Source organism: Pygoscelis adeliae, unplaced genomic scaffold, assembly GCF_000699105.1.
Source record: "Pygoscelis adeliae isolate BGI_AS28 unplaced genomic scaffold, ASM69910v1 Scaffold485, whole genome shotgun sequence".
Taxonomy (NCBI): domain Eukaryota; kingdom Metazoa; phylum Chordata; class Aves; order Sphenisciformes; family Spheniscidae; genus Pygoscelis; species Pygoscelis adeliae.
Window position 1 is genome coordinate 1002934 of NW_008824803.1, and position 13364 is coordinate 1016297.

Genomic DNA, 13364 nt, shown 5'->3' on the forward strand with positions numbered 1-13364 from the left:
AGAATCAAAACAAAGCTCTCAGGTGTGTTTAAATAAATAAATAAATGGCATGTATTATCACTGGGAAATGATCTTCAGCAGCTCCTATTCCTAATGTAAGCACTAGATACATATACATCTAATGCAAGAAGCCAGCAGTAGCTTAAATAACTGAAGCTAGTTGTGATGAACCTTGGCCTTCACATTTGCTTGTCCTTGCTTGAAGTTTCTAGCTACATAATCCATGCCAAATGATAGCAAATATTTCTTCCACATAGCACAGGTCTTGGGTAACGCCTCTAATATACGGTGCTGTTTCCTGTCTTTTCAATCAAACCTCTCAAACATCTGTCCCACACAAAGATGAACCAATCAAAATAAGAGACCAGACTGCATACACGATTATTCTCACTCCATGACCTACCTTCTATAAAACAATCAACAACAATCTAAGCAAATAGCAAATCAATATCACCTGGAATTGAAGATAGTCAATATCAGCTGGAAAGGAATACAGTTTCCATCTCAGTTTAAATAATAGGCACAGACCTCCAGGAGGTTATCTGCAGCTCAAATAGTGTTCACCTTCGAATACTGGATTTCTAGAGGCAAACTCTAAACCTGGAAACTTACGCCTGCGTAATTCATGTTTTTACCATCCCATTACTGAGTAAAGTGAAGAATGCAAGGGGATAGGTTTCCAAAAGAGTTCAGCCACTGCAAGTTGAAGGTTTTGAGTTTCAATTTTAAAATCAAACTCCAATCAAATCTGGAGTTGGTTTTTCAATATCATTGGAAATCTGTCTCTTACTTAGATTCATAGCAAGAGATGACATTTTAAACAAATTCTGATTGAATTTGTTGGACACTGGGTAGCACACTTGGAAACCTGAACAAAATTGTAAGAGACTGATTACAGAAAGACTAACTAAATCAGGAACCAATATTGGCAGTAGAAATATTCAGATTATGACAAATGTCTCCTATAAAGGCTTCAAATATTTGGCATGATCTATGAACGGTCTAGGGAGAAGAATCTTCCAAGAAAATGTATTTCAGCACAGCAGATGAGCAGAAAGATATCACCTGACATAACTAGCTTTAGACACCTACATCCAAGCTAGCCACCCTAGTATTGCTTTATAATTGGAGAAAAATAGCTACTTCTAGAGAGCAATTCATCCATCTTACAGGAGACATCTTATACAGGTCTGATGAAATACACTCTACAAAAGCTTATTTCTATCTTAATGATATACCCAGCGCTTTCCTTAGATGTAGGCAGCTGTGTTGGAGGTAGAAGACAGTGAGACCTACAACGATGGCCAAGTGCTCCCAAACCTAACGCTTCTCAAGAGTGAAGGCACAGATTTTCTTTTTCAGTGGACTGAAATTCTTTGATAATACAATTTTCTTGACACTTATTTAGAATAAATTTGTACTTTAAAATACAAAATTATGAAGACATTCTATACAACAAACAAACAACTAATAACAAAATACAAGACATAAGCATGCCACTTTTGATTCACAGGATTCACTGGAGGCCCCTGGGTATGACATGAATCTCAGATTAAGCGCCTCAGCATACTCCTTTCCAAACGAAAAGGTGTATTTTAAGTATAGTGATACCATATACGGTACCTGGATTTGATCAAGCTTTCCAGAGTTCTCAGTACTGGTCAAATTCCACCTCAACCAAAATTAGGAGTAATTCTCAAACTGGCTAAATAGTAGCAACTCCTTTGAAAACACTCTTCTCTGTGCTAGCTTACTTACCAGCTAATGTACTGGTGTGCCTGAAAGCCCGGACCTGGGAATCTGACAAACCAGTCAGAAGAGAGATCACTGTGTCCATCATGTATTCATCATAAATGATGCTATACTGACATTGTCGAATGAGCACTCCGATGAACTCGCAGAAGTTGGATCGAAACTTCTTCCACTGTGGCCCAGGCATGGTAAGTGGATAATCACCACTGTCCTGAAGAACACGAAAATGAAAATATTAAGTATTAGAAGTCTCCCCATTTAATTTATTTTAATGTTGTTGTAGCCATCATGGTCTAAGTTTCTAAGCTAATTCAAGCCACTGGAGAATAACAAATAAAAACAACACATTAGTCTTCAATAAACAAAGAAGTTTGTTGGCATAAAACCACTTTTTCAAAGACTTCATTATAACTGGTCTTGACTTATGGTATTAGCTCTGTATAGTCCAAAATATGCATCAAGACTCAATTCTTTTCCTTGTGTCCTGGGTTAGGAAGTGGGGGGAAAGGATGAGAAAGGAATATTTCAAAGTATTTCAGGTCAAAACCTAAAAAAAGGCTTGTGTGATTGAAGGTTTCTGTTATTCTCCATTCCCACTTCAACTCCATGGTAATATTCTTATCAATTGACTGCTCCTCCCCACAAACTTTGCTTTACTCAAGTTTACAATTGAGATCTTATCAGAAAGTAAACATTGCCCTTTTTTGATCTTATAAACTTACCTTTTTTCTAGTGGTAAAACCTGCCTTCTGATAGAAGTAATGGAAATTTTACTACAGATTCATATACCCCAGACAGTTTCATACATCCCATCTTCCAAAGATTATTGCAAGATTGGAGTAGGCATGTGAACACTCAGTTCATTTAAGTTTAACTCCTCTCCAAGTCTGCTCTTACTATTCTCACTTCAAGCAATATTGCATTTCAGTGACACTGCCCCCCCCCCCCCCAAACCCCCCCCCCCCCCCCCCAAACTAGAAAATGCTTTTTTCCCCCTTCAATGAAAAAGACTAAATATAATCTCTCTGGTCACCTGATTTGTAAGCCAATTCCAGATTATCCAAAACATCAAGGCAATAATGCTCCATCCTGAATCTCTTCCCCAAGATAAGTCAGCAGTATCAAAGTTAAATCCATTTGTACATATTTATGCTGTGTTTTTGTGAAGAACAAGCACTTCTGTTCTCTCAGGACGTGTCTTATCGCCCAGACTGAACCATTTAAAGCCAGTAACATAAGCACAGAGGAGCTGTAATCAAATAACCTTTTTACCTAAAATTCATAAATGATATTCCCCTGCAGCAAAAAACCCCGTCCATCAAATTTAACCAAATCACACACATTTCAATCATACTAAAATAATGATTACAATTGCAAAGACAAGTGCCCAAATGTTAGAAAAAGACAGAATTACAAGGCAGTCTTAATGACCTTACTGTCTCATTCATTGCAATGCTGAATGACATTATCTTAACGAGCAATATTTTTACTTCTAACTTTGAATGTCCGATTTGAGAGAAATAGGAACTTTGGTTTTAAAAAAACCCCAACAATTCACAGGGTTGTAAAGCTCCTGGCATAAAGATTATCTCCTAGCATGTTCAATTGTTGCTGTGAGTCCTCAGAACTTCTGTAAATCAGACCAAAGCATTATGTAGCAGAAACCCAGATAAACACAGTCTAAAATACGTAGCAGTATCATTAGTTGTGCCATGTGTTTCGATGTGTTCTTCGTCTGTTTATGCTTAATGCTCTTGCTAGTGAATTTCAGCAAGGTACAATGTCTTGCCATGTAAATACAAGCCCTGCATTAGTCTCATATTTATTTAGATTTAGGACTGAAATTAAAATGCTAAAGCTTTCTCCTCAATGTTTTTCTGACAGTAACTCCATATGAACACCCCAGACTGTTTCTTCTCCCTGCTTACACCTTATTTTCACAAATAATTTCCAGACTAAGTCCTTGCCTGCACAGTACCTGTGGGAACTCTGCATGTGAACTTACGTACATAATACATGCTTATGTATATATAATTTTTTGGAATAGATCCTCAAAATCTCCAGTGCTGTAACTACTCACATTTATATGATGTATTTTTAATGTACAATTACATATTAGACAGTCCTTTCAAAAAGCATGTGAAGACTGCACCAAGAACATCTCATCTGGCTGAAATGGGAAGAATAAATTTACAATAAAGCCACTTTATTGGATCTCTTCTTCTCGAATACCAATAAAAATGTGATACATCAGTGACATTGACATGTGATACTTGATGGTCCAATGGTTAGAAAACTCAAACCAAAACAAGTTTTTGTTCACCTGCTAACTCTAGCACAAGAATTAAGAGGGAATTCATCTACAAAATGCCTGTACTCATAAGCCAAGCACCCAAATAGCGCAGCAGATGGATGTTGGTGGAATTCCCTGTCTCAAACTGAACTTGTGGTAGCAATGACCAAAGTTATTTCCATCATTTAAGTCCTGCACAAGTGTTCCTCCTCTCATGATGAGGAAAATCAATGCTTCAATCCCTGCCATAAATGCAGAAATTAGGACCAGCAGCCCCCCCCAAACTAGAAAATGCTTTTTTCCCCCTTCAATGAAAAAGACTAAATATAATCTCTCTGGTCACCTGATTTGTAAGCCAATTCCAGATTATCCAAAACATCAAGGCAATAATGCTCCATCCTGAATCTCTTCCCCAAGATAAGTCAGCAGTATCAAAGTTAAATCCATTTGTACATATTTATGCTGTGTTTTTGTGAAGAACAAGCACTTCTGTTCTCTCAGGACGTGTCTTATCGCCCAGACTGAACCATTTAAAGCCAGTAACATAAGCACAGAGGAGCTGTAATCAAATAACCTTTTTACCTAAAATTCATAAATGATATTCCCCTGCAGCAAAAAACCCCGTCCATCAAATTTAACCAAATCACACACATTTCAATCATACTAAAATAATGATTACAATTGCAAAGACAAGTGCCCAAATGTTAGAAAAAGACAGAATTACAAGGCAGTCTTAATGACCTTACTGTCTCATTCATTGCAATGCTGAATGACATTATCTTAACGAGCAATATTTTTACTTCTAACTTTGAATGTCCGATTTGAGAGAAATAGGAACTTTGGTTTTAAAAAAACCCCAACAATTCACAGGGTTGTAAAGCTCCTGGCATAAAGATTATCTCCTAGCATGTTCAATTGTTGCTGTGAGTCCTCAGAACTTCTGTAAATCAGACCAAAGCATTATGTAGCAGAAACCCAGATAAACACAGTCTAAAATACGTAGCAGTATCATTAGTTGTGCCATGTGTTTCGATGTGTTCTTCGTCTGTTTATGCTTAATGCTCTTGCTAGTGAATTTCAGCAAGGTACAATGTCTTGCCATGTAAATACAAGCCCTGCATTAGTCTCATATTTATTTAGATTTAGGACTGAAATTAAAATGCTAAAGCTTTCTCCTCAATGTTTTTCTGACAGTAACTCCATATGAACACCCCAGACTGTTTCTTCTCCCTGCTTACACCTTATTTTCACAAATAATTTCCAGACTAAGTCCTTGCCTGCACAGTACCTGTGGGAACTCTGCATGTGAACTTACGTACATAATACATGCTTATGTATATATAATTTTTTGGAATAGATCCTCAAAATCTCCAGTGCTGTAACTACTCACATTTATATGATGTATTTTTAATGTACAATTACATATTAGACAGTCCTTTCAAAAAGCATGTGAAGACTGCACCAAGAACATCTCATCTGGCTGAAATGGGAAGAATAAATTTACAATAAAGCCACTTTATTGGATCTCTTCTTCTCGAATACCAATAAAAATGTGATACATCAGTGACATTGACATGTGATACTTGATGGTCCAATGGTTAGAAAACTCAAACCAAAACAAGTTTTTGTTCACCTGCTAACTCTAGCACAAGAATTAAGAGGGAATTCATCTACAAAATGCCTGTACTCATAAGCCAAGCACCCAAATAGCGCAGCAGATGGATGTTGGTGGAATTCCCTGTCTCAAACTGAACTTGTGGTAGCAATGACCAAAGTTATTTCCATCATTTAAGTCCTGCACAAGTGTTCCTCCTCTCATGATGAGGAAAATCAATGCTTCAATCCCTGCCATAAATGCAGAAATTAGGACCAGCAGCCACCTGATTACTGCAGCACTGACCAGACAACGCGATGATCTTGAAAAAGTAAAGAAAGCAGCAAATCTGAATATCTTCAATGGAGATTAAGATATTTTCTGGGCAGTATACTGTATTAATGAATAGATAATGCAAGATTTTCCCCTAGCTAATACTACACTTGTACTTTTTTTCGTATTAGCTCTGGACTTGTAGAAATGATTTATCATGTCACAAATATGACAACACGGACTTTATACCACCTACACACATGTACCACTGAGCACTAGCCCCTTTCAACCCTAATCTGATACAACAGACCTGGCATTTTAGGTACATTTTGATACAGGGAGGAAAATATACTAACAAGGGGATGGTCTCCATCTGAAAATGGCAATCTAAAGATGACAGTGAAGGTAGGTTGGGCTGATAGACTGTCCTAATTATTTTGACAAGAGCGTCACCAACTTTGAGTCTCAGTCTCCTTCACTCCCAACACAGTCTGAGTATTACCTTCTCATAGACTGACATGGGATTTAGGGGCATGAGAGGACAGCAGGGCAAGGGAAATGTTCTGGTGGCAACAGCTCTAGGCAACTGCTTTGTCTCAGGATGACATGGGGGGGATGGACATTAGGATTCGGGAGTCCTGGGGTACTGGAAGAGGTATTATACGTGAAATGGCAACAGTGATATTTAGAATGAAGAACTGAGGGCTGTTCCCAGCTATACAGAAAATGGTGGTGCTTTACTGAGAAAATAGATGACCACTTGGCCCAGCCACCACTGCTCGTCTCCTTCTGGCTCCCTTTCTTTCACTGCTTACTATAGACTTACAAAAAATAAAGAAATCCAGTGGCAGGACAGGATCAAGGAAGGAGTCTAGTTGGTCTGCACGGAGTCAGGGAGCACAGACAATTGCACTGCTGAAAGAAGGCAAGTAGATCTGCCTGGGTTCTCTTCTCCTTTCTCCAGCAAGAAAAGAAAGGTTGGGAAGGATCATACAGATCTGCCGAATTTAGCTTGTGTTGCCTTTAGTCAAAGGACTGTCACTGGCAAATGGTGTCTGCTACCAACAGCTCTCCCAGAAACAAATGATTGTTGTTTTGAATCTTTAATTGGTGGACACTAAACAGGGCAAAAAAGTGTACTAATGCTATGCCAATCACAATTGCAATTTTACAATCTGCTGAAGACCAAGAAAGATTTTGTTTGTTTGTTTGTTTCATTATGTGTTTTACCCTGAACAGTAGTGTAAGCTGCTCTTATTCTAAAAGCTTATATTTTGGCAGGTCTTTTTTGTGACTATGACATCCTGCTAGGCACAGACCAATCTGAAATAGTATGACTAGGAATATTAACATAGGTCATATGACATAATATGAAATAGGTCATATAACAATTATAAACTTACTATGCTGTGATCATTTGATATACGAACATCGGTAGAAAACTGCACTAAATTCTAAAATGTTTTCCACTGCTAACAGTGTATGAATTTATTCCAGGTTTCAAAATATTCACTGGGTTGTGGTCTAAGACTAACAATTTCATGCTTTTATGTTAAAAATCCACAAATTCTTTCACAAATCGATTCAGGTGTTAAGCCAGAAGCTAGAATGGAAACTTTCTGTTAGAACTGTAAAAGTTCTGAAAAGTTTTAGGCAATGCAGAAAGAAAGCTTATGTACTAGTAACTAATTATTTGAGATACGTCGCTTATATGTGCAGTCATGCTCTGCATAAAAGTTTTTTTTCTCCTTTGAGAAAAAACTTTGGCAGTTTTTGAAAAGGGTTTTTTGAGAAATACTTTCTTCCGTCAACTGCGGGACAATCCTCCCTTAGGCAAAATCAATGTTCTTTGGCTTTTGGACAGTGCCTTGGCCATTCTATTTTGTACAATGGGACTAGACTAAAGACAATATCCAATTCTGTTTTCAAATTACACTACTAAAAATTCACAGCATTTCATTAACTTTGGTTGGGTGATGTTTTAAAAAGCAAAATGAATTTAGCCAGAATGTAGCATGAATTGATACAATCCTTTTGTTCATCATGGTACACCTAAATTTTATTCACTGTACGCTATCCCACCCATACACAAAGGCCCCGACTGAACACTTGAGTACAGCAAAAAGAGCATCCATATGGCCGCAGTTAAGTACATAGTTAAACATGTTCAAGGCCATGAACAAGATGGAAATCTTGCAGAAGAAAACCTGAAAAAGAGCAGTGCTCACATTTATAGTTTTCCTACTCAACTTTTTGAATCGCAGCCTTGGCATTCCATTTAGAATTGGTCAGAAAAAGACACTGCTGTCCTACAGAAAATTCATGTTTCAGCATTTGTTTTCCTCACTAAACAAAATGAACACTCAGAATATTTAATTTTTTTATACATGAAAAATCAAAGGAAATACAGTTCAAGAATCTCAAAGCTAAAAAGCATTCACCATTAGGAACATTTTTATTTTGAAAGAAGATACCCAATCTGAATTGTAATACACTTGTTTCAAACAAAATGCTTAGATCTTTTGAAAGAGTATTTCTTTCTGTAACACTGTTCCAAAATGGTAATTTTCACGTCAAGTTACTATTTGGCTTAAATTGCCATTTCGAATGAACAAAACATCAATTTGCACACAGAAAACAGAGCAGAACACTGCAAACACCAAGCCTGCAGTCCTGTCTCAAGAATCTGGCGTTCTTTGTTGTATGATGGCAGTTCCAAGAGGTGAGCTTCAGAATCCAGAATACCACCACCAATTTCAGTGGGATGAGAAAACTTTCTACAGTTCTTCTTACTGCCTCCTCTTACTATCCAGGATACGGACAGACAAGGAGATCCTTAAAGCCATACAAAGATATATGAGGGTCTACATGGACCCAGACTAGTTCTTGCAGAGTAAGATCTGGCTAGGCTCTCCTACAGCACCGGATGTGAGCTTGCTCCATGCTTTTGCGTGATAGCACACTTATGCCCTTAAACTGGCTAATTCACAAACTCTTCAGTACCAGTATTTCAGCATCCAGGGCCTACTCAATCCACAACCCTGACTTCTCAAGATGAGTGACTATAACTACCTTTTCAAATTATTTTATTACTTTTTGGTTTTCCATTATTATTCTTTCCTAAAGCTCATGCTGGCTCATTATTTCTCATCCAATAGTTTAAATCGCTGCTTTGCTTGTCAATGCAATTTCTCATACTGAGACATTGCTTATCCACTGGTTTCTTGCCCACTGCATTTTTATTTTAAAACAAAAGTATATTGTAATATATTTCATAATGTTTAAAGTACTTTGTGTACTATACCTCATCAAATTCTTCTGTCATTTTCCTTATGATTTCTGCATTTTGCATGTTCCTGAACATTTCAATTCTTACAGTACCTGTAACGTAATGAAGGAACAAAAGAAATTAACACAACCCATTTTTTGTTATGTCATAGTATCAACATTTTTCTGCTGCTAAACTTACAGCTCAATAATACATATGAAAGAGTATATAATGCAATAATAACAGGAATGCATTGAACAAGACTGTCTCTTGAGGAAGTGCGTAAAAAAAAATCACCTGTCCTGTAAGGTGCTATCAGACTAAGAGTTAGTAAAATTTTCCATCTTTTTACTCTTTACAACTGAGCAAGTGTGATACAGAAGTGATAGCAATGTAGGGCTCATGCCATGTCTGCAGTTGCCAGGTGTTTTTAATTTTGTGTGCAAAATAAGGTGAAGAACATCTTTTAGTTCTACAGCCACCACTAGTAATTCTCCACTTTTTATGTTGGGTCACGTGGATTACAGATATACCATGATCTCTACGCGGAGAAACAGGAGTGATTTTTCAACTGCTTAGCTCAGGACCAGCACGGCTTATTGACTTAGGCACAGCACTGTGGTAATGGAGCTACAGCACCTGCAGACCAGAGCTAGCACAACTGCATCATATGGTGCTACTGTCAGCAAGGCTTTGCAAAACCAAAGGCTCCAAAGGGCTCAGTCAAGATGTGAGCCAGCTCAGGACCAAAAGCAGCAATTGCATCTATGTTATTCCTTCATTTGGATTATGCCATTCCTCCTTGTTACCCGAACAGCGTAGTTGATAGGATTAACTTTTCATCGTAAATTGAAGAAAGCTACCAAAATTGAAAATATAACAACACAATAGCAATAAATGGAATTATTGTTACTTGATCCTAAATTCAATCAGTAGAAACAAATAAAATATTTTTACACATTATTGCCTTTGCAACTAGACATTGTCTAAATATCCAGCCACATAGCACAAGTCAACATAGAGAACATTTTTTTTGCTACTGCACGATCTTCTTTTTGCCACTTCATAATCTTCTTTTGTTAATGGAGGAAATGCAGAAAAATTAAGCAAACTGCAGAGCTATAAAATCCATATCAACATCATTAACATTACAAAGAGTAGATCTCCCTGCTTTTGCAAAAAGTTCAATTGGATTAATGATCCACTGCATGCCTCCAAAAATTCAAACCATAATAGAAGAAGCTTAACAGCTAATAGTATTAGTCCCTGTACAAAGAATAAATGAAGATAATTTAAGTATACTAAATATTATGAGAATGTTTTAATTCCGATAGTTCATTCCTTGAAAAACAAGCATTAGAAACATACACATTTCAAAATACACAAGCACAGTTACAGGACACCAATTCTCTATATCTTAGTAGGGATAGCTTTTTACAACACAACGTAAATACTGATTTCTTGAATTGGTCTTGCTTCTTCATTAAATAATATTTACTTGTTATCTATTTCATACTGGGTAACACTGTCAACCTCCGTTCTAACAATGGCGATTTAAGTTTGTGCATGGTAATTTCCATATTATTAATAAACATTAATGCAATATATTAATATAAAACACAAAACTAAGAGAATACTACCACATGACAGCTGAAGACCTGTTTTATCAGCTTTGAAATCATCTGTAAATGGAGCTATATTTTAACGTTTCCCCCAATACTGAAAGTTTTGTTTTGAATAAGTGAAACAGTTTCAAAGTATGTCTCAGTGTATTGAACAGTGGACAGCTATTCTTAGAAATCCACCTCAACTGCATTAATACCTCTTTCTCTCACGGCATGCTGTCATCTGTTGCTCTTCTCGTGGTAATATAACCCTCATTGAATAAGTAATCTATTGACCTTTGTTATTTCATTTTTATGGCCCTGATTCTAATTTTACTCTTATCTATGACTTCTATTAATACCTTAAATACCTTCCACATAATACATAACCATATTACTTTGTCAGAAAAAGTAAAAATACCGTAACTAAAATTCCTTGTTAATGCACTCACTCAATTCAAATCTCCCTCCAACTTTGTGTAATTCTGTTGTGGTTCTCTACGTCTTTTCTCCCTGAGGATACAGAATGCAATTGTACTGTGGTTACTATTACTTAGTGGCTCAGACATTGTTACTTCTTAAATGACCTCCCACATGTTACTTCACAGTCAAGTCAAGTATAATTTCTCCTTGAACAATTTCTCTCAAGGAATCTGTTTCAGGAGGTCACTGCTTAAAGCACTGGTTCTTTAATTCAGCAACTTTGCACATGCAGTAACTGTGCTCAAAGAAAGCTGATGCCTCGTACTAGATGCACTCAGCCTCCAGGTTACACACTGTGCCACAGACACATGGAATCCGCCTACTAAATTGGCCAAGGGGAGAGGTTGTAAATGCAGGACTACAGACCACAGGCGGTTTCCCTTCAGTCATGGAAAGGCTTTTTACCTTCCATGACTAGAACTGAGACAGCATCATCTATCTCCTGGGCACCTTAGGATTTCTACTGATCCCTGTGCAGAGGTGTTACAGATAAGGCTGGTGTAGATTCTGTACACATCTTCCAAACAAGCAATAGTCCAGCTCTTTGGAGGCACAGGGCAGGGGCATGCACAGGATGAAACAAACTCTTGACATCTCCTAGGGATGCCAGGGTGGACAAGAGCTCAACACTGCCAAGGAAGTGTCAAGCAAGCATTAAGAGGAGTGAAGATGAACAACACTTATCAACTCACTGTCATGTCTCATTCTTTCCTCCACTTTTTATGACAAAGTTTACTGGAAGTCATATCAAACAAAATGAGCATTTCTGCTTATCTGGCAGTAGGTAATAGCTTTGGCCTGACTGCTTTTCTTACTGCCACCTTTCCCCCACTGACCAAAACATAATCCTGTCTGTTTTTCTGGGAAACTGCTTTAACACACTGTAAATATGCTATGAAGACTCTGCTCACAACACATTTCATGGTGTCATCGAAACATTTCAATACTACAATGGTTAATACTGTTCAGATTTGTAGTTTTTATAATTAGTGAAAAGCTAAACTCTCCCATTTTAAAGTGAATCCTTAAAATAGAACAGATTTTCAGTAAAATACAATTGAAGGTGTGGAGTGCATTCCTATGGTCTCTGCCTTACTCATGTTGCTACTAGTCTTCTATCCTTTTCTAAACTGAGTTTCACCTCTATCATGAAGCTCTTACTCTGTATTTAGGGAAGAGGATTTAAATTGTCTTAGCCCACTAACAAATTGAGAAGCCTATTCCACTTCAGTACTAAGTTCTCAGTTCAAATTTATTCACACAGATTGTGTTTTAGAAAGTCTTCTTGCTGACATGTAAGTATATTTCCTTAATGACAAAATTTCAGTTTAACTTTCAGCTAAAGACAGATATCAATTCAACTTGTCAATAATTAATCATGTCACCCAACCTGGCTTTTAAAAGTGAAAAGAAAAAACGTATAAAGGACACAACATTATTTCAACTAGAGAAGAGAAAGACTAAAAGGGCTTATGCAAAATTGCATGAATACACACACAAAAAAAAAGCTGTGTACAAAACAAGATATAACATTTCCAGGAGATATAACATACGACAAAATCAGTGGCTTCAAAACATATATTTATAGTGAGAAGACTAACCAGCTATAACAGTAAGTCCTGCAAAAGAAAAGTAACAACAAAAATCTCCAAGAGCTTTGTAAAATGTGTAAGCTCTCAAGTTTGAGCAACCACCAACCTTTAAAACTGGTTAAAGAGGGTACTCTTTGGATGCAGGTTGTCCCATAACTATCTTTTCTCCTGTCAAACAGAAAGTACTAACTACTGCTGGAAATCAAGGAACACCATCATACCAAACACTACACACCAACGGCCTCTTGCATATGGCAATTCTGGTATTTCTATAGGAAAGGGAAGCTTATATGACAGAAACAAGCCACTGCGTAAGTGGTACTACAGCTATAATAGCCCACAGTCATTTAAACACTACTAATGAAAACAAATTACTAGTAAATGAACTCTTGAAATCTAAACTGCTGACAGTTGGTAATAAATTACATACTTTGTAGTACACTAACTATACTATATAGTCAGTTGTAATCTCTGGTACCTTTATTCACGAAAGCTACACAGCCAA

At 37.1% G+C, this 13364-nt stretch overlaps 1 protein-coding gene across 2 annotated transcripts in view; it reads right to left on the bottom strand.

The window, feature by feature from the left end:
• The window catches only part of STAG1 (stromal antigen 1), a 162779-nt gene that overhangs the window by 86994 nt on the left and 62421 nt on the right, over positions 1 to 13364 (bottom strand). For both annotated transcript variants that reach the window (XM_009323998.1, XM_009323997.1), the window contains exons 5-6: positions 9217 to 9293; positions 1759 to 1963 (exon numbers count right to left, since the gene is read on the bottom strand). In XM_009323998.1, coding sequence (XP_009322273.1) covers positions 1759 to 1963; positions 9217 to 9293 — 282 coding nt within the window. The remainder of the gene's footprint in view (positions 1 to 1758; positions 1964 to 9216; positions 9294 to 13364) is intronic.